The 27,417-nt window shown below is 42.2% G+C and overlaps 1 protein-coding gene across 3 annotated transcripts in view; it reads left to right on the forward strand.

The window, feature by feature from the left end:
- The window catches only part of LOC147016763 (uncharacterized), a 30,600-nt gene extending 7,036 nt beyond the window's left edge, over positions 1–23,564 (forward strand). The window contains exons 1-3 of one of the 3 annotated variants that reach the window (XR_015049167.1): positions 1–970; positions 4,859–4,973; positions 23,290–23,564. The exon at positions 1–970 is cut by the window's left edge and continues 478 nt beyond it. Coding sequence is in view for 1 of the 3 variants with exons in the window: in XM_085845730.1 (XP_085701856.1) it covers positions 4,859–4,973; positions 18,206–18,610 (520 nt within the window). In the remaining 2 variants the exon portion in view is untranslated. Of the gene's footprint in view, positions 971–4,858; positions 4,974–18,205; positions 20,984–23,289 lie in introns of those variants that run through there. The other 2 variants (XR_015049168.1, XM_085845730.1) reach the window with 2 other exon arrangements.
- The last annotated feature ends 3,853 nt before the right edge of the window (positions 23,565–27,417 follow it).

The raw sequence follows: 27,417 nt of genomic DNA on the forward strand, positions 1-27,417 counted from the left end.
ATGCATCCCTGACTAACTGGTGTTTCAGTGTCAGTTCCATCAACCGAGTGTGCTGATAGGATGGCCTAGACTTGAGAGGTACGCGCACTCACCTATAAATTGTCTAGCCTGGGTTTGAATCCAGACCCAGCTAAAAACTGCCATCCCTGCTTTTCACAGGCATGGTGATTCATCGATGTGTGCCATCCCTTGGAGGAATGTTAAATGGGAATCTCATCTTCCAGCATTCATTGGTGGACGTGAAAGACCCCGTGGTGTCATTCGCAAAGAGTATGTGAGCTATCGCCGGCACCACGGTCAAATTCCAAATTCTTGCCCTTACCTGCAGAGGGCATTGCATCAGCGGCTCAACCACACCCTTGGCCAATGATGCTACCCTGCAGCCTTGTGCAACATACGAACAAAGAAGAAGCGAAGGAGTTTTCACTGGCGAAGAGCCAACCCTGGACAGGTCGCCACTCCATCAGAATGAAGAATGACACTTTATTCCACATCTCCATGCTAAATATTTGGCATTACATTCTTTTTGTTTCCCATACTGTGGCTTGCCAGCGGGCAGAGTGTATTAAGACTTCTTATGGAGACCATCCGATAAGTTTTGAAGGAAATGTAATCAAGGAAAGAGCCTTTGGTCATAAGCATATAAGGAACAGCCAAGCATGAACTTCTGAGCATCTTTCCAAGTAATGAAAGCATAGGAGGCTTTTGAGCTTTGTCTCTCTCATCTCATAATCGGGAATAGGAAGTATTCTCATGGGGGGTGGAATCCAGGGCGAGCAAGGACAGTGGTCCCCATGTTCCCTGCAGGACGTTTCTTTTGGCAAGACCAGCGGTGCCTCTACTCGATGGATCTTGTCAGCGTGAAGACATTTTCTGCCGTTTCCTCTTCCAAGGTTCTGGAAGCCGGCTGTGCGGAGAGGAGTCAGAGAAACAATCGCAGCCACACCAGGGATGGACTCTGGGTATAGAGGTAAGCACAGACATCACGGGTAAAGCTAAATCCGATTAATAGACCCGTGGATCCCTGGGGAAATTGGCTGAGCTGTTATGAAGAACCACAGTGAAGAGAATGCTGGCCAGTTTTTATTCTCTTCCTGCAAGCTTTGACCACATAATTACTTTAACCAAGCAAGCTGGGCTTTAAGTCCACACAAAAAGAGTGAGAGAAAAGTGAAAGTTAGCATTATAAATATGTATACTTGTTTTACATAAAACTAGCAGGAGTACCCGGTATTGCCTGGTATATTTTTGTGGGGGGTCTAAAACACTTCCCTACACCTACTCAGGAACGTGGTAGGGTATCATTTAATATCACCTTTCACATAGCTGCAAAGGCTTCGGTACTATAGAGCGATTTAAAAAAAACAAACCCAAAACAAACTTTTTTTCTTCAAAATTTTCAATTCTTTTTTTGTGCCTTAAACACTCCTCGGGGCTCAAACATGAACCTCTCAAAGTTTGACGAAGACTTGAGCTGTCATCGCTGAGAAAAATGGTGACACAGCCAAACGCTCTATCGCACATCGTATCGATAAAAACTGTAATCAAAAAAAAATCTACTGCTCTTAGTCTGAACTGGACGACGACTCCTTGCAAGGCAAACAGGGAAATAGAAGGCAACACAATACCGATAAGAACAAATATTGCTCTCCGATATCAATGTTGCCATTCTACTTTTTGATAACCTTATCAGCAGGTTCGATGTTACTCTTGTGCATGTTTGAGTCAAAATCTCCATCACTTCTTTGCTGCTCTCACCATAGCCCTGTGCCTTGACCCTATTGACACAGTCTCTTGATGTAACACTCGACTGACAGGGAGCTAAGTTCAAGATTTCCACTTATAATGAAAGCACCACTCATTGTACAAACAGAACGATGGCGCAATATCACTTGCATCTTACAGCTACAATCTACATCCCAGGTAACTTTTAATACTCATTTCATTTTGCCAAATGCCTCTTTCCTTCGCATTATCTATACTTTGTCTGTGTCTGTCTGTATGTTGCCATTTTTCTGAGGGATGACAGCTCGGATCTTCGGCACACATTCAGAAGTTCATGTTTGAGCCCCGAGTGTTTTCGGCAAAAAAAAACAAAAATAATGATAATAATAATTTCATTTTTTTTTCAAGGTTTTTTTTCTTCTTCTAATGGCTCTATAGTGCATCTGTTTGCACCTTACCGCTTTTTCTTTGTTGTGTTTTTGCGAATCTTCTATGAGTGTGACAATTGTGTTATAATGACTTCATTAATTTTTGGGGTTATTTTAATGCGGTTCTGAAACTTGCCAGAAAAACTCGATCATTCTTCGCAGCATCTAAAACGATGCGTCACAGAAAAAAATTCTATCCAATTTAAACACAACAAACTGATCTCGAAGTGTCTCTGGATAAGCTTTTTTTAAGATCTACCAGACAGGTTTTCCACAAACCTATGCACAGTTTTCTTGCAGCTTATCATACTATTAATTATCCTACTTAGCTTATCCTACTTTGTCACCAATACAAATTTTTATTATGGACCCTAGGCATTAAAAAGCTACATATTAGTGGGGCAACTTAGCTAAATATAGCATAATAATTGTGCATTTTGTGAGGAAAGCACCAAATTTGGCACACTGGTAGCCTAACATATTTTGAACAGATTTGGATATTGGGCCATGTCAAAATTTTTGATGGCAGTGGAAAATGGCTGCCACAGCCATCAGCAGCTGAATTTGAGATGGCCCAATATCCAAATCTGTTCATAATATGATAGGCTACTCGTGTGCCAAAGTTGGTGCTTTCCTCACGAAATGCACAATTGTTATGCTAAGTTGCCCCACTATATATAAAAAAACAGTTTCAAACAGAGCTTGTCACCACTATTAGAGCATTTAAATTGCATCAGATGTGGCAATGAATATGAATTGTTGTTCCCAGCTTGCCGGCTCGATGACAGAAGACGCCATTTGCATTTTTTTCCACCTCCATCTCCACTTGTTTGGAATCTTGTGCGAGCATGGGCAACTTTGCCAGCTATTATATACAACAATAAAACATTATCTATTATTATTATACACACAAAAATTATTCTTTAACATAACATGCAAACAAGAATCCATTTAAATCTCACTGCATGCTGGCGTCATGGCATGTTATTGCCAGGAATGATGTTACCTCGGAAACAAATGACAATAGCTGTAAAAAGAAAAGAATGAGCGGTCATGCCTCAATGGACTTTGACAAGCTCCTTTGCCAGTGGAGGTTTTGTATCTTAATTTTAACTTTGTGTGCTTTGCTTGCTACATATATTTAGCTCAAAAACTAAATCAATGTACGTTTCCTTGACACAATTACCTTTCACCTGTAGATCTTATTCATAGCTTAGCACTGTCATGTCTGTTAGTTGAAAGACTGATCTGACCGATGGTCCTCATTCTCTCCATCAAAGAATACTCAATCCTGGGACTACTTTCACAAACATTCACTCCCCCCTCTTCATCAGTTCATCCTCTCTCCTCCACATTTCATGCCCAATGTCATGTCTATCATTCACTGAAGTTATCAGCAAATCAATTGTAAAAACAAACATTCTTCTCTTCCTGGAAGAGTCAATCCAATTGATGAGAGCCAGCGATTGCTTCACAAGGCCAATAATCTCTGCTTGTTCTCCTTTAGGCGAGTAAGAGTCCAACATTCAGCTTGCTTTAGCTCATTTCCTTTCAGGTCCCTCATCATCTTCCAAAGTCTTATGATAAATGGTCGATTCTATCTCTAGAACATGTTCTTCGTCTGTACCTTCATTCATGAAAGAACAAGTTATACTGGATTCATCACTTTGATGAAAAGGCTCCAGTCTCCAAAACTTACAACCCAATCCATAGTCTAACCCTCCAGCTTCATTTTTAAATGGTGCTCTTTTGAACAATGGGCTTCTCCTCTCCATAGGATTAAAAATTTCTGCCTACGAGTATCTTTGTAACCTTAGCGATAACTGGTCCAGGAAATACAGCCTTTTGTCCTCAACATCTACTCAACTTTCCTGACTATTTTTTCTTTCTCTCTCTCCCCTCCTCTTCTTTCTCTGATTGTTTGACCTTTGGACACAGCTGGTGTTATGGACCAGCTATTCAGAGGGATTCTGGGATTGAAGGCTCTAAACCTCAATGATGGACTGTACCCAGCTGACGATCATTGAATCAGGCAGTCATGAAAAAAGACATGAGTTCCCTTTAAAGAAACACCAACAGAGAAGGAGGCTATATTGGGCTTAAAAAGCCTGTGCAATGGTTGCTTGTCCCCTCTATATCCTTTTTAAACATGAGCATTAGGTAAAGCAGCAGCACACATCATTTATAAGGTCTTTGATATCATTCGGCCATGGTCGGGTTTGACTCCCCAAAATCCCAGACTCTGAGAGGGAGCTCTAATCATGATTTCACCGACTAATGGGAAAGAGTTCTTCAGATCTATATCTCTATGTCCCTCTCCTCCCCCCCCTCTCTTCCCTTTTTCGACCCAACGCATTTTCAAAAGGTGACAATAAGTATTGCATTTCTCTTTTGTAGAATGTATTTACAAATGATATAGCCAGAATGCACTTCATCCATCACATGCTTAGAAGTGCTGAAGTTTATCTCTGCAAAGTGTTTTTGTTTTAAGTGCTCCAAAGAAGTCGAGGTCATTTTATGCAAGACCAGGACTCGCGAAAACTTGACGCGACTTGACTAGCCTGTTTTAGTCCACTGAAGAATGAAGGCTTCCCTCAACTTGGTCCATTCTGTTCTATTCAATGCAATTTGAGGCCATTATATTCCAGTAAGTTTTTCAAATACTTACCCCCATCTGATATTTGATCGACCTCTGCTTCTTTCAGGACTTTCTTCATGGTAAAATACACCGGAGACACAATTATCGTTGATGGCGCATGGTTGGGTGGAGTCCAACCAGGGTCGTCAAGAGTGGAGTTGAAAGCAAACAAAGCGGCAAAGGTATCTGCCTTCGATTTTAGATTATAATAAATAGAGCAATTTCCAAGTTGATGAATGGTTGATTGAAAGATTCTGAGAATTATAACTGGGATACATTGCTTTATGTACTTTGACATTCCAGCAGCTTCCATTGTATTTTCTTGGGGTCTATGGAATGGTTAGCTCACCCCTCAACACAATCTATCCTTTCCTTTAACTACTCATATCTTGCATGATCCTGAGCCTGGTGTTGGCGCAGTGGTTAGGGCAGCGGCTTGGGATCCAAAAGGTCCCGAGTTCAAGCCCCGTTGGGCCACTGAATTAATACACCAGGGGGTTGACTCAGCCTGTCATCCTTCCGAGGTCGGCGAAATGAGTACCAGTATACTGGGCCGGTGTACACCCCGGTTAAAATAGGTGTACCATATCCCTGTGTCGTAAGAGGCGACCTGGGTTGCGTCAGGAAGAGCATCCGGCGTAAAACATGTGCCAAATCACTATGCGGATCACACGGATGATCCGCTGTGGCGACCCCGAACGGGAGCAGCCGAAAGAAGAAGAAGAAGATCTTGCATGATCCCAGCCTCTGCAGTTTGCATCAGTGCCTTAACTGATTTATTAGTCCCATTGGACTTATTCTGAAATGGGTGCTCATGGATTTGGTCTCAATTTTTGTGTCTGTGCATGGCTGCGTGTGTCTGCAACCTACCTTGGACATGTATGGACCGATTTTATTTGTATTTCACACAAAAATAACACATGTTAGAAAAAAATATGTACATCATTTTGTTTCGCAATGCGATCAAAGATGGGGCTGACTGGCGGCCATTTTAGTTGTATAGAGAGAGGAAAAAAAGGTATCAAACACGTCCTCAACCATTTCTCGGACGTGCATTTACCGGTCTTGTTCAAACTTGGCACAGATATAATGAATAACACTGAACAACAAAATTTTTTTACTGGAGATGTGTAAAGTGATTTAGACTAATTTGGGTACGCTGATTTCAAAAATCATAACCGTTTTGCTGTATCACGTCAGGATTTTCAGTAACAGAAATATTCCCATTGCCTAGAAGTCAGGATTTCAATGAAATTTACAAAAATTCATTTATTCATTTATTTCATCATGAATGCTTCAAAATTATAGAAATTACAGAAAAACTCCACGAGAATGGAATTAAAAATGCTTTAGGCATTTGGCTTTGCGTTTGTGCTGCTCTGTGTCAGTTTCACGATGCAGGAACCAGCAGAAATCGCCCATCATGTTCGGGTTGTGCCGCCCTTGGTAACGCGTCTCCATGAGTGAAATCTCTTGGTGGAATCGCTCGCCGTGCTCGTCCGAGACTGCTCCCAAGTTGTCAGGGAAGAAGTTCAGGTGCTGGTGTAGGAAATGGATTTTCAGGGACATCCTGGAGCCAAGTTTCCTGAAGGACTCCAGCAGCTGCTGCACTATTTCTTCATAGTTGTCCGCGCGCTCGTTCCCCAAGAAGTTGTCCGTCACAGCTTTGAAGCTCCTCCACGCTGCCAGCTCTTTGGGGTTTAGAGTTGTGGGAAAAGTTTCGTCCTTCATAATCTGTCGGATTTGCGGTCCAACAAAGACACCAGCCTTGATCTTGGCCTCCGACAAGGTGTTGCCAAACTTTTCCTTGAGGTATTATAAAAACCCACGCCCATTCAGATCCATTGCCCATACAAAACTTTTCATCAAGCCGAGCTTTATGTGGAGTGGTGGAAGGAAAACCTTGGCTGGGTCGACAAGGGCGACATGCTTCACGTTGTGTCGACCAGGTACATGCTCTTTTCGCTCTTCCCAATCTTTCTTCGTCCAGTGATTCTTGCCGTCTCTGCTATCCCAGAGACAAAGCAAGCACATGTATTTCGTGTAGCCTGACTGCAGCCCTAACAACAGCGCCACCACTTTCAAGTCTACGCAGATGTGCCAGTTGAAGTCATTGTACTTGATGGAATCAAGCAGCTGCCGCATAGTCTCATAGGTCTCTGTCATGCCGAACGCGTGAGCCAGTTTGACTGATGGTTTCTCGTTGCCATTGTGGAGCAAAACAGCCTTCAAGCTGTTCTTCCCCGAGTCGATGAAGAGGCGCCAGTCTGCAGGATCGTGATCACACCCAAGTTCTTTCAACAGACCGTTGATGTCACTGCAGAATGTCATCGTGTCTTCCATCTCAAAGAACTCAGCCATGTCTCTGTGACGTGCTCTGAACAAGGATATCTTGGTGTTAGGTTCAAGTAGATTCCACTGCTGCAGCCTTGATCCAAGCAGCTCTGCCTTCGCCTTTGACAGCGAGAGATCTCTTACAAGATCATTTAAGTCTCCCTGGTTCAGAAGGTGTGATTCTTGAGTGTCGGGTTCAAAAGGTTCATCATCACCATCCTCTTCACCACTGCTTACAGCTATGTTCTGATCAGCTGGAGGTGTTGGAACGGGGTTCTCGTCATCATGAGGCACAGGTTTACGAGCAGAGACGCAGTCAGCGTACTTGATGTGACCTTTTCTTCTTGTTGAAGCCGGCGATGCTTGTGCAGCAGAAATAACAATCATCATGATGATTCTGTGGCTCACGCCATATCATGGGCACCGCAAATGGCATGCTCGCGCGCTTGCCCACCAACCACTGAGTCAAGGTTGTGTGACAGCTTGTGCAGCAGATGTGTGGTGCCCAGCTCTGTTCTTGGTCCCCCACCTTACACCCGAAGTAGTGAAAGTAGGCGGCCTTCATTTTCACTGCTGTAGATATACTTCGCTGTTGATCTTTTTTGGTATACCGACCACACACATAACAGAAGTTGTCAGGATGATTGGTACAGGAACGCCTACGCATCTTTATCTGAAAGAAAAAAATATAACACAAGTTAACAACAATTGTACGAAATAGACATGTTAAAGACATATGTAAATTTCATTGAAATCCTGACTTCTAGGCAATGGGAATATTTCTGTTCCTGAAAATCCTGACGTGATACAGCAAAACGGTTATGATTTTTGAAATCAGCGTACCCAAATTAGTCTTAATCACTTTACACATCTCCAGTAAAAAAAAAATTTTGAAATTTGTTGTTCAGTGTAACGAGACGACCCGTGAACTCGTTGGGTTCCCGTTGTGACAGTGGTTAATGAAAAAAATCATTTCAAGAAAAAAAGACGATAGCTCCAGCGAACTAAACTGCGGAGGTTGTTTGCGTTGATCAAATTCTCCCGAAGAGCACTTGACTGAATCGGGAATTTATTTTTTAACAATTTTTTTCGATGCCCGATTTGAATGAAACTTGATACTGCACACCGCAGGCGAATGATAAGTAAGATGGGCTGAAAAATTTTGTGCTATCGTGTACCGTTTTGGCTGAATTCCATGAAAATACATACATACATACATACATACATACAACATGAGAGTTTTAGTAATATACTAGACGACCTGTGAACCCGTTGGTTTCCCGTTGTGACAGCGGTTGATGAAAAAAATCATTTCAAGAAAAAAAAGATAGCTCCAGCAAACTATCCCGCTGAGGTTGTTTGCATTGATCAAATTCTCCCGAAGAATACTTGACTGAATCAGGAATTGTTTTTTAATTAATTTTTTCGTTGTATAATTTTAGCGAAACTTGATACTGCACACCGCAGGCGAATGGTGAGTAAGGTCGGCCAAAATTTTTTGCGCTATCGTGTACCGTTTTGGCTGTATTTCAGGAACATGCATACATTATATACATATATATATATCTATACATATATGCATACATACATATATACAAGATGAGAGTTTCATTAACATATCGATGGATGTCGTACAGATGCATGTCATTTCCTTTCAAGATCAGATCCAAGATGGCTGACTGGCGGGCATTTTAGTTGTAAAAAAAAATTCCCGATGTTGAACACGTCCTAAACCATTTCTCGGACATGCATTTAACCTATGTTGATAAAACTTGGCAAGCTGATAAGGAATAATGGTTTACAACAGCACACCATTTTTTTCGAGATCGGATCCAAAAGGGCCAACTGGTGGCCATTTTGTTACTTAAATGTGTCCCCATGAACCATTTATCAGACATGCATAGCTAAAATTTGTTCAAAGCTGGCACAAGCACAGTACATGACGACATACACGTGAAACTCACTTTCTTTTGTGATCTTATCAAAGATGGCCGACTGGTAGACTGGCGGCCATTTTAGTTGTACAAAACCAGGTATCGATCACGTCCTCAACCATTTCTCGGACATGCATTTACCGATGTTGTTCAAACTGCACAAATGGACAAAGAATGAAGGCTTACATATATGCACGTCATTTTGCTTCGAGATCAGATCCAAGATGGCTGACTGGTGGCCATTTTGTTACTTCAATGTGTCCCCAACCATTCTTTTCTCAAACATGCATTGTCCGATTTTATTCAAACTTTGCACAAGCGCAGTAAATGATGGCACACACATGCCCCTCACTTTATTTTGTGATCTGATCAAAGATGGCCGACTCGTAGACTGGCAGCCATTTTAGTTGTAAATAAATATGGGCTAGCCTTTCAACTGCGGACAGCAGAATTACAAAAACAATGGGGGCTATGACATGTTATGTCTTTTTTTCCTTGTTTAATCTTTATTTAATCCCAACCCTTATAAACAAGTCACATCTTATTATAAAGGATAAAAAACTACCATTAGCGAAGCGACGGGTTCAATTCAATGCCAGTCAGGGATAAAAAAGATATACTATGCCAAAGGTGTTGGTTGCCATTGCAATGATGAAGTTGAAAACTGAGCATGACAGGCTGCCCTGCTGCTATTTCAAAATATTCCTGCATGACATTGAGCTTACTGAAACTACGGATTAGAGGTTGTGGAAGCGGGGGGGAAGGGTGGTATAGGGAGGTGGTGGTGGGGAAGTAAGGCAAATTATTCTCTTGTTTTTTTTTCTCCTTTCCCTCCTATCTCATCAAGCTAAGAAACAATTTCCCTGAGGGGCATTTATAGCCAATTTATTTTCAGATGATGGCCATGTTTGTGAGGGAAATAGCGACACTGAATAAGGTGTTTGTCACTTCAAAACACACACCTGAGACTGACTGTCAGCCACCAATTTGCTTCCAAATGTCAGCATGTTGGAGAAGCTGCTTTGCACCAAGGTCGCTCAGCTCAGCTGGCCTCGGTGGTCACGTGTTTGGCCACCAGATTAGCTCAATGGGTTGCATGTCATGCGTGCCTCATTTCGAATGATATTAGCCCAAAAGGAAATCATACACAAAGTCGAACATGAATTATTCATGAACAGCCATTGTGACGGTGGCATGTAATTATATATTCAAATGCTGGCTGTGGCGCTTTATTTGTAAGAAAAGAAAAAAAAGAAGAGGAGCGACAAAATAAATAAATAAATAAATAAAAAGAGCGGAGTGCCGTGATTAGCATTTTGCATTTCAAGCAGGTTCCACGAACAGACGTGTGCGGTTTTTAACCCTATGGACCCCTCTTGCTAATGGAGGCAGAGAGCAGGCTCGATGCGCACGGGCGCGGGCCATGCGGAACGCGACGCTCATCTGAATCGGGCAATTAGCGACGACCACGGTCGCAAAGGTCCACGGCTGGCATCCTCGGCCCCGGTTCGACGGCCCAAACAGCCGTCAGCGTGCCGCGCGGTCCAGATTCATCATCCAAAAGGGTCCGTAGCGCAGACCTGTCCCGCTGCGCGCCACAACGGGAGGGGTTGGCAGAGGCCGAGAAACATCTACAGAATTAATTGTCGCACTTGTGCATCTGCCATGAGAAGATAAACCGCCACGGCCCGCCTCGCGCGCAGGCGTCAGTGATGACCCGAGTGTGCCAGCGCTCCGGCTCAAAATCTCAGCGAGTTTGGAGTGAAAGCTCCGATCGCAGTATTCCAAATCCTCGCGACATTGCTGTTTGCAAAAGAATATGATGAGGCGAGATGTTTTCTTTTGGGTTAAAATTTGTCGGTGTCTTAGAGAAATAAGGCTTAGACAAACCGTTCATGTTATATTGAAGCACACCTGTCTGTATAGGTTGCTTGGGTCTGCGTTGTTTTATATACACATCATGGTACTTTCATCAAAAACGTTACAAATCCAGAGGTTAAGACCAGCAAGAGGTGTTAAATTTTTTTTCACAATTGGATGTACTAGGTCAAAAAACGCCCAAAATTTTTTTCTTACTGTAGACTCTTGACGTAAAGACAGCCTATTCTTGGCCACTGCAGGAAGAAGACCTCCCTTAACTCAATGTTGAGAAGTGTCTGGCATGCGCACCATGCTTACCAAGTGCGGGTCAGTGAAAGTGAACAGCCAAAGCAATCAAACCCACCCCATTCAGTGGAGAAAGAAACAAGCCTTTAACAACTCCACTAAACAGTCACATTTCAAAACGTATTTGTAATTAGTAAGAAAACAGGTAAATTTATTTTTATTAAGGTAAACACCTCGCTGTATTGTTCCTGCCTGGTGGGTCTCAGACTATTGACAGTTTCTTGTTTGTAAAACCTTTTCAATGCCCCTTGTAAAGGATTACGAGGTGTCATCAAAACGTTTTCTTCGTGAAAAAGTTTCACAGCCAAAAACACGACTTCTATTACAACGGCATTTAGAAATTCACCGGCATTCGGGAGGAATTCTCATTGGAAACTCCGGACAAAAGGAATTACATCTATGCTCAGTTTCCTTTCATGTCCAATGATGATACTTTTTAAAAGGGAAACTTTTTGATTTCAAATAACTTTCATATAAGAAGTTCATAACTATACAAATAAAGTTATGGCCCAACAAAAGTTTTTTATCCATACCCTTGTAGTCTTCTCTAGCTTTTTTATTAATAATTTCTTCTCTTCTTAAATTATGTAGTCTAGAGGTGTGTGTTATCGCCTCGAGCTTGGGTTCACATCTCGACAGAGTGATAAACTTCCATCCTGGTGTTTCGCATGCAAGGCAATATGTCCGTGTGAGTGCCGTCCCTCGGATGCATGTTAAACTGGGCGTCCTGTCTGCCAGCAATAGGTGGTGGATATTGAAGACCCGCTGATGTACTTCATGAAGAGTAGGTGAGCCATTGTCGGCACCCTTAACAATTGACAAAATCCTCCCTCTCGCAGTCAAGGATCCCACGTCAGAGTGGTGACCCCTCCAGGATTGTTACCCTTGCCAACAAATTGATTAAGCAGAACTGATGCCCTTTATAGAACATGGTACATAGTGTCGCAGCAGTTGTCAAATCATGACTTTATTGGTATTCTATGATTTTATTACCTATGTTATTCTCAAAATAGAATTTTGTTCTCCATTATTATTTATTTTATCGTTTTTCATATCATTATATTTAATGTTTATTTTGTGTACAGTATATATCAGGGAGTCGGTGGGACTTCCTGTGGGGATGGCATGGACACTCGATATGTTTAATACAACACAAATCTGCCAAAAAATTCTTATTCTTCTTATTCTTCCTCCTGTTGTTATTTATTATTCTGTTCAGACAGTCTAACTGAACATTGGTGTAAGCTCAGTACTTGGATTAAACACGAATGTATAGATGCATACCGACGTGGTGGCCAATGAAGGGCCAAGAGGGGTAGGGTGGGACAACCCCTGTCAATCAGACTGGTGGGGGGTGTACCCATGGCGACACAATGCACGACTTTCAAAATGATGTATGAATGCTAAATGAGTGTGTGTGTGTGTGTGTGTGTGTGTGTGTGTGTGTGTGTGTGTGTGTGTGTGTGTGTGTGTGTGTGTGTGTGTGTGTGTGTGTGTGTGTGTGTGTGTTTACACTGATACAATTCTGCTCACCAAGCACTTTTAAGTTGCTGATGCTAGTGCAAAATGTGTAATTGAAATTGTGTTTCAAACATAATTTTCAGAACTTAAATGAAAGTTTTGCAATTTCAAGATGGTTAGCCATAATTGTTGTGGCCGTGAATGCAAATCAGACTCCTCATGGAAATGGAGGATATACGAGAAATATCTGTGGATGAGGTGTGTCAAATTTATACCATTTACTATTGGTACATTCGAGTGTCGGCTGTGGATATAACACACATACAAACACATGGACGGACAGTTCACCTTTTACCAATAGATGCAAAAATCTAGTATAATTTATCTTGTGGCCTTGGAACCAAGTAAAAAATAAATATTTATAACGGTCCTCACAGCCCATACAGCTCCCAATCACCCCTACCAACATAATTAAGAGGAAATATCATAATTTTAAACTTACTCTGTACTTGCACCAGCCTCCTTCCCATCAGTGTTCAGAATCGCCTCATCCAGATAGAGTCCATACAGTGGTAGTGATACATTAGTGGTTTGTGAAGCACACGCCTGTCCACTCGAGCCTTGCACTGACTCACCTGGTCAGTTGTTTGCAGTATGAGCAGGTGCCTGTTTGGCGAGCTGAGAAAGTTCTCCAAGTCTTTCATTGTGCATAGACACAGCCCTTGCCCTCTCAGGTATTTTTCCAAGTATTTTCAGCTTATCCCAATCCTTACCCCAGATACATAATGAATTTTATTTCACCCTGAAATCTTTAGCTTCCTGGGGTTTCTGCGTATGCGCACCATGCATCATCGGGCAGATTACATCATTTCAATATGTGGAATATTACGTACAGCCCAACAACAGAAAACCATTTTTGAAGTCTGTCTGCTTCAAGTCTGTCTTAAATCCTTTTTGTTCTTCAACCAGCAGATTTAATGACAAGATATTTCATTTTTGGTCCCATCTCTCAATAGTGAAGAATTACTGGAAAAATTAAAAAAATTCAGATCCGGATACAGATCTTTATCAAAAAAAAAAAAAAAAATTGTCCTTGGTAGACACCCCACCTGTCCACCAAGTTTCTTCCGAATCCGTCCACAACTTTTTGAGATATCGTGCTATATTTCATTTTTGGCCCTATCTCTCAATGGTGAAGAATCACTGAAAAAATTAGTCTCCGGATGCGGATCCAGATCCTCACCAAAATCTAATAGTTTCGTCCTTGTCACACATCGAACCTCTCCACCAAATTTTGTCCGAATCCGTCCATTTATTTTTGAGATATCCTGCTCACAGGCAGGCAGACAGACAAACAGATAAACAGACAAACAGACAGGCAGGTGTGAAAACGTAATCTCTGTCCACCTTCGGTGGTTGAGGTAATTACAAGTTGATGAGCAGACAATGGACAAACACATATGCGACATGGGATTTGAATCTGATTTCCTCAAGTCATGAGCTTGGAGTTTCTATGGGAGCACTCTCAAACCTATTTATATGTTTATCCAAACATTCTTATTAAAACAATGATGATACTCATAACTGTTGAGCTGAGTCATGTGATTTTTGGCTTATCTGAAATTGGAATTCCAAATAAGGTATTGTCATCACACACCGTCCATCCATCTGTCCATCTCCTATTTCGATTTCTCTGCCCAAATTGCTGGGCTGATCTGGCTGAAATTTGGCAGCAAGGTTCCGCACCTGACTGGTAATGGGGATTGCAAAGCAAGTTCCAGTCAAGTGACTTTAATGAGGTCAAAATGGTGGACTTAGTAAATTCCTTCAAAAATCTTCTTCTCCATACCCAGCAGTCAGAGTGCTACCAAATTTGGGCGACAACATTACGACAGGGTCCTGATGTGAAATTGCAGAGGTCATTCTGATCACGTGACTGGAAGTATGTTAAACGGCAGTCACGTAAAGTCCTTCAAAAATCCTCTTCTCCAGACTCACCTGTCAGAATGCTACCAAATTTGGGTTACAGCATTAGGCCAGGGTAGGGATGTTAAATTGTGGATGTCATGCCGATCACATGACCGGAAGTGTGTCAAAATTCTGACTTACTCAATTGTTGGTAAAAATCGCATAAATTCCTTCAAATATCATCATCTCCAGATCCATCTGTCAGAATGCTACCAAATTTTGGTTACTACATTAGGACAGGGCTCAGATAAGCTTCAGGTCCAGTGGTCCTATTTCTTCTCTACGATAGTGAGGCTCATGGAAAAGCAAGAAAGGCTGCTATCTTTTGCTCATGAAAAAGAGCAAGATTTCAAAACATCAGTCCAACTACAACTATGGGAAGCAGCTTGACAGGGAAGTTTGACAATTTCACTCAGTGTTAACATCTTTATTGAGGCCTAAAGATAGCAGTCTCTGTTGATGAGGACTCTTCGAAAATGTATGGGGTTGGGCATATTCAGGATGTTGTGGCCGTAGGCAACTTTAGGGAGGGACGCTGAGCTATATTATGTCGAAAATTCAATGACATGTGTCGTGAACAGTCAATCACCATCCAGTCAGTGACTGCTTCACAGCCTTATTGAGTTTACTGTTAACCTCTAAAATGTATTTCAAATACATTTTAGAGGTTAACAGTAAACTTTGCGAAATGTGAAATATTTCAAGTGGTATCTGAAAGTCAGCCAACAAGGAGCATATATTTTTTTTAAAGTTATGGAGCACCTCAAGTTTTCAATGGAGGAAGAGTGTCCTATATTTCTGCATTCAAGTACCATCGTTATGCACAGAAGGAAACGAGCGTGATGTCAGTAGGGGGTGCCAAAGGAATGTGGCGGCACATTACAGCAATGCCGGCCAGCAATGCAAGCTGGACAAAGTGAACTGCAGGTAGCACTTTTCATGAACAGCCAATAACCGTTACATTCCGGGGCCTACATATTATAAGCCCTATCCCTGGCAAAGCAAGGTCAGACCAGATATTTGGCATGTGTGTGCTTCTTACCGAGCTAGAGGATAAATTCCATGCTGCAATTTCTTGTTCCTTTGGTTGGTCTGCAGTGGGACGATGGGACGCCAGAAAATTTTCACTGATGGCCCCGTGTTAGAGTCCACCCCATGCCGTATACCGGTCCTTATCCAGCTCTGACAGATGCGCGTTATTAAGAGCACAGTTTTCGAGCAGTGCCCATGGACCTGAGCCGATCGTCAAGCCGTGGTCGTCTGTCGTAGCATGAGGGAGGAAAAGTTGGGTGAGCAGAAAGCAACCTTTAATTGGGATCTCTGGGGCGGAGCGGTGGAATGGCTTTACCGGACACCTGAGGATGAGAAGGTGCTCGCTTGTTCAAGGGCAATGGAACTCATATTCATGGCTGTGCCCTGCACAGAGACCTTAGTCCTTCATCTTCAGCATGCTCTGGATAGAATGTCAACCCGTCTATCTCAAACGGGGATTATAGTTAAAAGTTGTTTGGGTATTTTTTGTATTACTTTCAAAATGCAGATATTTTCAAATAATATTATTTATCATTGTGACCATTGTTTGAGCCAAACGTTTTTATGAGTAGATTTATCATTAAAAGGTAGTTTATTTCCATTGATTTGGAAAAACAATCTGATTAAATGGTTTATATCGTTATGTTTAACAGCACGTTTGCTGGATCTTGGCATGAGGGCGAAAATACACTTCTGGGATGGTATAGAAGCTGCTAATGAGTTCCAGCAAGTCATTTAATTCGAAGAACAGTTGCAGAAACATGGTGTAATATTTTGAGCTGGGTTGCTCAGGAACTTGGCAAACTGTTGATGCTATCAAAAAGGGTGTAACTTTCTTCGGGACAGTTTATTTAGAACATTTAAAATGTGGCGAAAATGTTGTCTTCTTCCCCCTGTACACCCCCATATACCAACGGTCTGAATTTCAGTGTAACACATCAGCATTTCAAAAATAATTCCAAACAAAAGTATTCGATTTGAAATAAGTGTTTCCTCCAAATAGAAATGACTGTAATTTGTCCTCTCTGACACGCATTGAATTTCGTGATTCATCTTAAACATTCCAAGTGTTTAAGTGAATTCCAAGTGGAAAGAGTTGAAATTGCGCTGTGATTGACAGCAGAGCAGCTCCTCGTAACTGCAGAGACCTCGGTGTGATTTGGGGGCAGCTGGGGCATCTTATTCGAAAACGAACGGAGTTCTCCCCAGCTTATATCATACGGACAATTGTCTTGTTGTATAGACTGCCTTTCTCAAGAGTGAAGACTTTTTTTGCAGCCACTTTTGTAACTGAAAACTTTGGAGGTCAACATTTAGCATGATGGTGAAGGCAATTGGCTTTGTGATATAAGCTGGAAGGTCTTGGCTCTTTTTGTGATTGACAGCTATACGAAAGCATCTTCTATTGGCTTGCGTTCACAGCACGGTTGGAATGGCTGTTAATGTTGAACATTTTCCTTCCATAAAAAACCAGGAAAGTTACAACCAGGAATAATACCAAGCTTTCTGTCGTAAGAGACCACTAAATAAGCTAAGATGACCTAGTCAACTCAAATATTATTAAAACGGAGCTAAATGGAAAACCTTTTTATAATTGAATGAACTTGTATAAATAGCATGTGCTAACGGCACACCTTCTACAGTCATGATGACCGAAAACGGCAATTAGTAACGTGGATATCGAGCGTGTCAATTTGCTTGTGATGGAAAATCAGTGCACTGTCATCAGTCAGACAGGAAATAATTACTAGAACAATCCAACAAAAGCGGGCATGACATTAAGCATGGACTTCATTTGAAAATATTAAGCGCATAATTGCTGATGAAAATGTTTTAGCAGGCTGGTTAAGATCGAAAGGTTAATGAATACAAGGCAATGTCTAACAAACACAGTGACGATTGAAAGAACTTTTGCAAAATAATTTGCCTCTCGCAATGCGTCTCCACCAGTCGTTAGCAGTTTTTGGCTTAGGAAACGTCTCCACCGGTCACGGTGCAACAACGAATTCGTGTTATACGAGGGCTGATCAATAAGTTTGTATATTTACACAGTTGAGTAATGTGTAACGTTTTGCATTTGTCATTTTCAGATAGCATCAACAGTTTGCTGAGTTCCTGAGGTGCAGTGGAAAAAAAAAGAAAGATGTGCGTTTATTATTAAGACTGATGCCAACAGCGGGGGTCTCGGGGCGGTCCTGTCTCAGCAACAGGAAGGCAAGAAGAGGGTCCAAGCATATGCTAGTAGGAGTTTGAGAAATGCCAAGAAGTATGACAAAAATTACAGCAGTGTGAAACTCGAGCTTCTTGCTCGTAAGTAGGCCATATCGGAGAAGTTTTGAGGGTACATGTTTGGCTCTAAGTTTACAGTGGTCACAGACGATGACTCCCTTTGTCACCTTCAAACTGTGAAGTTGTGAGCGATAGAGCAGAGATGAGTTGCGCGGTTAGCGATATTTGACTTTGATGAAAGGTATCGCTTTGGGTATCATAATGCTTTGGCGGATGTCCTCTCTCGGCAGCCGTTGGCAGGAGAGAACGAACCAGAGGTTGCGGATGAGGGTGAGGATGATGACTTTGTGGCCATTTGCAATGTCATCTGCAGAGATACAGACCTAGGACCTGATGAATTGCAGGAGGCGGTGAAGTGCTTCAGCATTCGTCATATCTGGGTGCGAGAAAAAGGAGGGGATGGTCGTTCTGTCCCATTGGGGAACACGCCAACCCTTCCAGGTTACACCACAGAGGAACTGCGAGGCTTCCAAGATGCTGACCCCACACTCGGTGTGTTGAGGAAGTTTTGGGACGTCAAGAGAAAACCTACAGTCATGGAAAGGCAGGGTATGTCAAGATCCACCGTGTCATTGTTAAAACAATGGAACCACATACAAGAAAAGAAGGGGGTTGTTATACAGGGTAATCAATGATGTCCGTTTGGGTGAATGTCGACGGCTGTTGCTACCTGAGTGTCTGAAGAATCAAGCACTTGAAAGTGCATGATCGAATGGGGCACCAAGGTATAGAGCGCACATTTAATCTGTTGAGACAGAGGTATTTCTGGGTGGGAATGTTCAATGATGTAGTACACTGGGTTAAGAACTGTCAAAGTGCATTTTGACCAAGATGCCACAGCCTAAGATACATGCACTCATCGGCACACTGTCTGCTTCACGACCATTGGAGGTGGTAGCCGTAGATTTCACTCTTCTGCAACCTAGTACTGATGGCCATTATAATGCATTAGTGGTTAGTGATGTGTTCACAAAATTCATTCAATCATTCCCCATGAGAGACCAGAAGGCCAATACGACAGTTAAGATAATGTTAAGGGAGTGGTTCATGAAGTATTCTGTACCTGAAAGATTGCACTCTGATCATGGAACGAATTTTGAGAGTGATGTCGTTGCTGAGCTGTCTAAACTGTACGGTGTCAAGTAAATGTGCGTACTGCCCATCACCTCGAGGGAAACGCTCAGTGCGAGCATTTTAACGAGCGCTCACGACCTCTTACGTACACTTTCCCCAGGGGAAAAAGGCACTGGCCTAATCATTTGCCTGAGTTGCTACATGCATACAATGTGACAACCCATGCCACTACTGGTTGCTCACTATACCTTCTGTTGTTTGGTGTAAATCCCCATATTCCTATGGATGCTTTGGTAAGTCAGGATGAAGTGATGGACAGGCAGCATGACTGGCTAGTTGTGCACCAGGAGCATTTGAGGGAAGCACATGCCAAAGCCAGAGAGTCCTTTGAAAGGATTTCTGCTCAAAAAGACAAGGTGTCCTGTTCGTCTTTACATGTGGGCCAGTTTGTCTTTCTGAGAAATAGACCGTCTTCGAGGAACAAAATCCAAGATGCTTGGGGATCCACAGTATACCAGGTGGTTAAAATACAGGGTACAACTCATGCAGTTGAACTTGTGGGTAGGGGGCCAGTCTGAAGAGTACGTCGGGTGAATTTGAGGGCCTCTGTGGGACCTATCGCAGAGGCAAGAAAGGGAATGGTTCATCAGGAGAAAGAAGGGAGTAACCCTCCTGCTATTCATCCGGAGGATATTCCTGAGTCAGAATCTTCGGATTCTGATTTTGTTGTTGTGCAAGAGGTAATGTTTCTGGGATTGAGTCAACCCGCTAATGGTGTTGACTTTGAATCTTGGGGTTCCACAGGTGCACAGAATGTGGAGGAGGGAAAGTGGAAGCAATAAATGCAGGTACAGAAAGGTCTGTCCAGAAAGTGCCAGTTTCTGCCACTCGCAGAAGCCAAAGGTCAACAGCCGGTGCTCATTTAAATCCTTGTCATGAATGATACTCACGTTGTAATGCTGTTGCTTCAAGTCCAGAGGTTGTATCTCAGTTACTGACCAGTTGGATGCTATATTTTTCAGAGGTTGTGGAAGAAGCCAGAAATATGTGTTAATCACCATGGACGGTAACTCTAAGTAGGGAAGAATGTAACCAGATGGTAAAATGTTAACTAGCACCGAAATTTAACAGAATCCTATTGGAGTTGGAGAGTTGGCCACACCCAGTTGTGAGTGGAACTGATGGAAGATTAGGAGGTGTGGTGTTTTAGACAAAGGGACTGAGATGGCCATAACCACATGAAAGCCTGTACAAGGCTTTGTGGTGGGCCATATTAAGGTATATATGCTTGTAGTATTCTTCAAAAAACATGATGTAATATAAAGTTAACGTGGTGTCATGTTTTATTGAGGTAATAGTTAATGATATGTTTGCATTGAATTGATGGATGGTTTTGGATTCAGATGGTGAGTGCATGTTCTGGAATGTTCCAGGGAAAAATCCTGGAGAGGATCTTCACGTTGGTTTTGGGAGGAAATGCAACATGTGTTTGTTAAATCAAAGTTGCCCAATAATAATTAGTGCTATAAACTCACCGTTGGAAGTTAATGGTGGGCAAGATGGTAGAAGGTTGGGCCTTGTTCTTATGAACAATTATCTGATAAAAGTGGCAATGTTGGCACATACTGGATGTAATTCCTGAGATGTGGGGATCGTTTCATGGGAGAGAAGATAAATTACATGATCAAATTAACTGAAATGAAGCCAAAGATGGTTTCGTAAAGAAATGTTTCATTTCTTCAAATGGTGTCAGCTGTAATGGAGGATGGTCTTGACCCGAAGAATGGGTTCCCTTCCCTTGTTCTTGAGTCACCGCCACTTTTGCCCTGCTTTTGCCACGGGTTTTGCCTTGACTTTTTGAGTTTTGCGAAGTTCTGATTAAAGTTGCAAAATTTTGTGTTGTGACTCGACAACAAATTTATTCCAGGTGAAGTAACCCCAAACTAATCTGTGTCCGAGTCGACCGGGCAACATATGTACATATGTTTGAATATACTGTATCTTCTTGTAATAATAATAAATGTCAGTGTGCATCAGTCAGTCAGTGTGTCTCCTCTATACCTCCAAAACCATGAAACCTAGTGGACTGAAACTTTGCATGCTTACTCGGAGAACTCCAAGGGAGTGCATGAATGAAAACTGGGTGTACGGGTTAACTGAAACATTCCTTTTGACGATAATTAACGGCCTTATTTAATTATATCCTTCATCAAGGCTCATCCTTGGTCAGCCTGCGCTCCCTCGCTGGGATTTTAATTCGCAATTTTTTGGGGCCTGCTCAACAATGTCTGACTTGGAACAGGCTGAAACAGTTTCTTAGTGATAAAGCGCTCAATTTTTTTTTTCATTTTCCTCACTCATATCACCGAATGTCTCATCATCATACCTATGAATCGCTGGATACATTGCAATGCTCATCAATGCCTGGAGACGCCAGTGTTCATGGCTTTTTCATTTCCACACATGCGATAACCTCTAGAATTTCAAATTTTCAACTTCGTTATTGACCTCAGCAGCAGTTCCCACTACTAAAAAGAGTGTTCATGTGTGCAATTCGTGTGTACAAAAAGAGTGTTCATGTGTGTACAACTGATCACGAATCACTTGCCAAGCCAATGTGGTCATATTAAATAAACACCATCCAGAAACGTCCGGAGTGTAAAACAATGTCTAAATTGGACAAATGAACACTTATTTTAGCAATTGAAACTGCTTGTAGTGGGGCAACTTCGCATTACAATTGGGCATTTTGTGAGGAAAGCACCAAATTTGGCACACTGGTAAGCCGAACATATTATGAACAGATTTGGATATTGGGCCATCTCAAAATTTTTGATGGCAGTGGAAAATGGCTGCCACAGCCATCAGCGGCTGAATTTGAGATGGCCCAATATCCAAATCTGTTCATAATATGATAGGCTAATAGTGTGCCAAATTGGTGCTTTCCTCATGAAATGCACAATTGTTATGCTATATTTAGCTAAGTTGCCCCACTATTGTGGTCAATCCCACAATTTAAATTTTGAAATTCAGCTCACGTGAAGAGATTGCATAGGTTATTGCATTTCAGCTGTAATGCTTATAAAATCGCATTTCAACTGTCATCAAAAGTCCAGAGAGTTCTATTCACACATTAAATGATACTCCAGATGGTGGTGGTGGTCGTATGGCAGCTTAGCTGCCGAGGGTAGCTATCATTTCTTGAAGCACGACTGTGTCGCTGATGCAGTGCCCCTCTACCAGTACACACATTGGAACTGGTATGCATTTCGCTGACCTCAGAAGGATGACAGGCTGAGTCAACCCCCTGGTGTGTTAATTCAGCGGCCTACGGGGCTTGAACTCAGGACCCTAGGATCCCAAGCCACCACCCTAACCACTGAGCCAACACCAAGCTACCTTCAGATGGTGGTTATACCTCCTTGACATTGTTTGTCTCCAGACGTGTCCAGATGGTGTCTGTCTCCAGACGTGTCTGGACGGTGTTTATCTCTGGACGTGTCTGGGCGGTGTTTATCTCTGGACGTGTCTGGGCGGTGTTTATCTCTGGACGTGTCTGGGCGGTGTTTATCTCTTTATGACTTCAGGTGTGGGTGGTGAAGAGAGAGATAATGTTCCTGCATGGCAGGTGGGGCTTATCACTCTGGGGATGTGCAGCAAGCGCTGTATGGGTTACGATTCCAGCGCTCATACCACTCACAGTTTGGTGTCATATCATGATTGGTATATAATCATAATCTTCTTCTTCTTCTTTCGGCTGCTCCCGTTAGGGGTCGCCACAGCGGATCATCCGTGTGATCCGCATAGTGATTTGGCACATGTTTTACGCCGGATGCCCTTCCTGACGCAACCCTGGTCGCCTCTTACGACACAGGGATATGGTACACCTATTTTAACCGGGGTATACACCGGCCCAGTATACTGGTACTCATTTCGCCGACCTCGGAAGGATGACAGGCTGAGTCAACCCCCCTGGTGTATTAATTCAGTGGCCCAACGGGGCTTGAACTCAGGACCTTTTGGATCCCAAGCCGCTGCCCTAACCACTGCGCCAACACCAGGCTGTGCGGTATATAATCATAATGTTTCAGTCAAAAGTGGATGGAAACTTGCTATCTTACCCTGATGATGCCCTAATAAGGGTGAAACTGGTCAGTATCTGCATTTTCATTCACTTGTGATGGTATCTGACATTTATAATTATATGAATATTGTAATTTGTTCTGCAACATGCTTTCAGGGGAGCTGCAGACATAGCCCTGTGTTGTTACGGTGACATCACGGCGCTTGGCTGAGGTCGGAGAACTCGGGTAAAACAACATCATTACTCATGACCGCATTCAATTAATGACTCCGGGTGTGGGTGGCAAAGTGAGAGATAATGTTCCTGCATGGCAGGCAGGGCTGATCACTCCAGGGATGTGCAGAAAACACTGTATGGGACACAATTACTGTGCTCAGACCACTCACAGTTTGGAGTCATATCATGATATATATTTATATATTTGCCCTGCCCCGCCCCCTCAAGCTTTTGTGAAATCATAACAAATTTCTGGGCTGCACCTATTGTACCTCTCCCGTGTGTATGTTGTATGGGTATTTTTTTGAGATTTTTTGAAAAAACAAAATTCTTTTCAAATTTTTTGTAAAAAAAAAAACTTTTTTAAAAACTTCAATCTTCAATTGCAATTACTTATAAATATGTCATATCATGAATATGACAAATAAACTTGCAAAATAAGTGTTTGAATTCTGCTTGGTGTAAATGATGACAAAATGGCAACTCGTGCAGTTATCCTCAGTTCACAGTGGTGAGGTGTTATCTCGGTAGCAATGTGTGGTGAGGTGTTTTGAATTGCACAGCAGGAGTTATTTTGAATTACGTGGAGGTGAGGTAGTTTTAATAACGTGGCAGTGTGGTGTTTTTAATAATGTGGCAGTTACGCGGTTTCATTATGTGGTCTTGAGGTATTTTTAAAAATGTGGTGGTGAGGTGTTTCTAAGAATGTGATTGTGTTTGTCCTACTCTAGTGACATGTGGCGAGGTGAGCAATTGTGAGCCAATCCATGCTTCAGTTGATTATACTGTATGTTTAGAACCACAAGTGATACAACGATACCCTTTGGTTTATGTGATGCAGAAATTTATAAGGTTTTGGGCACACCATCAACACACTTCAATGTGAGCTCCGTTTGTTGCATGTAGGACATCAAGGCAGTACACAAGTTCTTACAATGTTCCGCTGAGCAAGTTTGCGTCCATCAGTGCGCATGTAGCTGTGAACCGAGAACGAAGATCCTGCAGGTTTGCCACCTTGGTGTTGTAGACAACATCTTTGACAAACCCTCACAGAAACAAATCAAGGGGGATTATATCTGGTGATCATGGGGGACAGGTGGTTGTTCCATATCCACCAATCCAGCGACCTGGAAATTTTTCATTCAGGATGGCTCGAACGACTAAAGCCCATAAAGGGGGAGCACCATCCTGTTGAAAAATGATATGGGGTTTAAGGTCTTCAACTGTGAGAAGGAGAATCCTTCCAACATGTTCCTGTAAATTGTCGAGGTCGCTGTGTCCTCTGCAAAGAAAAACGGACCCACCAAGCGGTCATGGAGAAGGCCACACCTCACTTTGACCATTGGACTGTTGCGTATGTGTTCAATGACCACTTTGGGGTTTTCAGAGCCCCAAATCTGCACATTGTGCTGGTTGACCTTTATCCTATACATGAAAGCAAGCTTCCTCTGTGAACATGACCTTTTCCAGGTCAGCTTCATCATCCTCTATACGACTAAGCATTTCCAAGGCAAACACCTTGCATTTGGGTCCGTCACTTGGTTTGAGTTCCTGCACAATCTGCACCTTATAGGCAAAGAGCTTCAGTCTTTCATGCAAAAACCTGTGTGCAGTGGAGTTTGTTAGTCCCATTTTTGTGGATGCACATCAAATTAATTTTCTGAGGCATTGTTAAAATGATTCACACACTCATTCAACGTCTGCTGCACTTGTGCTTGGTCGACTGGTACTTTTCTGTTTCTGACAACTTCCAGTCTCCTTAAACCTGTTGTACCACTTTCTGCTGCTAGTCCGCGATGGTGAATTCCTTCCGTACCTCATACGGAAATGACGCTGAACTTGCTTTTCGGATCTCGTCTCGATGAACCATTCAACACATTGAGCTTTCTCCTGCGGAGACGCCATTTTCTTTCACATTAAACCACCAGACCTGAAAACAAAAAACTTGGCGAGTTTATGTATCATGTAATACAAAGAGTGTTGTGGTATCATTTATGGTACTAAATATATTAACAACCAAAGTTGTTCAGGTCTATTTGGTAAACCCTATGTGTATGTATACATATGTATATATATATATATATATATATATATATATATATATATATATATATATATATATATATATATATATATATGTATATATATATTTCTAATATATATATATGTATATATATATTTCTATATATATATATATATATATGTATATATATGTATATATATATATATATATATATATACATGTATATATATATATATATATATATATATATATATATATATATATATATATATATTAGGTGGTCGAGCCTGGTGTTGGCGCAGTGGTTAGGGCAGCGGCTTGGGATCCAAAAGGTCCTGAGTTCAAGCCCCGTTGGGCCACTGAATTAATACACCAGGGGGTTGACTCAGCCTGTCATCCTTCCGAGGTCGGCGAAATGAGTACCAGTATACTGGGCCGGTGTATACCCCGGTTAAAATAGGTGTACCATACCCCTGTGTCGTAAGAGGCGACCAGGGTTGCGTCAGGAAGGGCATCCGGCGCAAAACATGTGCCAAATCACTATGCGGATCATACGGATGATCCGCTGTGGCGACCCCTAACGGGAGCAGCCGAAAGAAGAAGAAGAAGATATATATATATATATATATATATATATATATATATATATATATATATATATATATATATATATATATATATATATATATATATATATATATATATATATATATATATATATATATATATATATATATATATATATATATGTCGTTGTCCCAGTGTCTCGCAGGGGAACCATGAGTGAGGGACTGTCCCGGGTTCCTCTCCGGACTCACTGGAAATTGCAAGCCATCGCACATGAATAACTTTGCGTCGTGGCAGGTCACCAATCGACCGCAAAATCCAATAACTTGACCACGTGACCTTGGGTCCTCCGTCTGACAACCATTTACCGAAGAACATATGATCTCCTTATCGAGGAATCTCACCCTTAGTATGGACTTGCATTACTTCAGTTACTTACCGGATCAGGTGCAGTGAAGTGGAGCTGCCAAGTACGCACCGGCTATTTAACTGATTTTGGGGAATAACGTTCCGGCTAAGCAAGGGTGCAGGTCATGCTGGACCATTGGAGGAAAAGATGAAAACGAGCTGTGTACATTTCTCACAAGCACATTTATTTTAACAAAGAGTGAGGAAAGTTATGTGGCACAGTAATTGGGTTTATTGCAAATGTCCAGAAACGAAAGCAAGGAATTTGTGGGGTGCAGCAAAAGGCAAAAAAATTTACAAAAGAAGACAGTGCAAAGTTATCCCAAATATTCTTGTACAATTTTAACTTATGCTATGACAGGCGCCATCACACGCATGCATGCACGCACACATGCAAACACACAAAAAAAACACACACACACATCCACAAAAACATTAGAGATAGCCTGGAGAGATAGAAGCAGTTGATGATTAATGACCTCTCACCTGGCACGGTCGGCATATCTGCGCAACCCGGAACACTTCGGAGAGGGGAAGGAGGAAGAAATACTGAGGGTGTCTTGGGTGTGTGTTTGAGAGGTGAAAGTGCAATCCAACATGGGGTACAGAGTGGTGTAAGAGGAAGAATATGAGGTGCAGGTCAGATCGGTTCACTCTTGAGTTCGCTCTTGAGTTTGTTGTGAAAAGAACAATTGGTCGGGCTTGCCTTTGTTGATTGCTCTTTTGTGTCCACAGTAGACGAGAGGTAGATGGTTGAAGAAAGATGTGTGAGAGAAAAGATCCTATCATAAATCGTGTAAGAAAATGTATGTGTAAGAGTCGCTGAGCAATGCAGCTTAAATGAGCGACGATGAAATGAGCACAGTCCCGGCTCGTAGCAACAATACATGACCCCATATCTGGTCACGCTGATTCGTGGCGCCCCTCACTCAGTGCTAGCGCTTGATCTCCCACTCCGCCTGTCTCCCAAGCAAGGTCTGATGTCTGGCGAGGTCTGTCGAGTTCTGCTCCTTGGCGAGTTTTCTCAAAAGTGATTCCAGCTCTGTCACTGATGACACTCTCTGACATGA

This window comes from Eptatretus burgeri, chromosome 11 (genome assembly GCF_056783735.1).
Source record: "Eptatretus burgeri isolate ZD-2024b chromosome 11, Ebu_testis_v1, whole genome shotgun sequence".
NCBI classification, from domain to species: domain Eukaryota; kingdom Metazoa; phylum Chordata; class Myxini; order Myxiniformes; family Myxinidae; genus Eptatretus; species Eptatretus burgeri.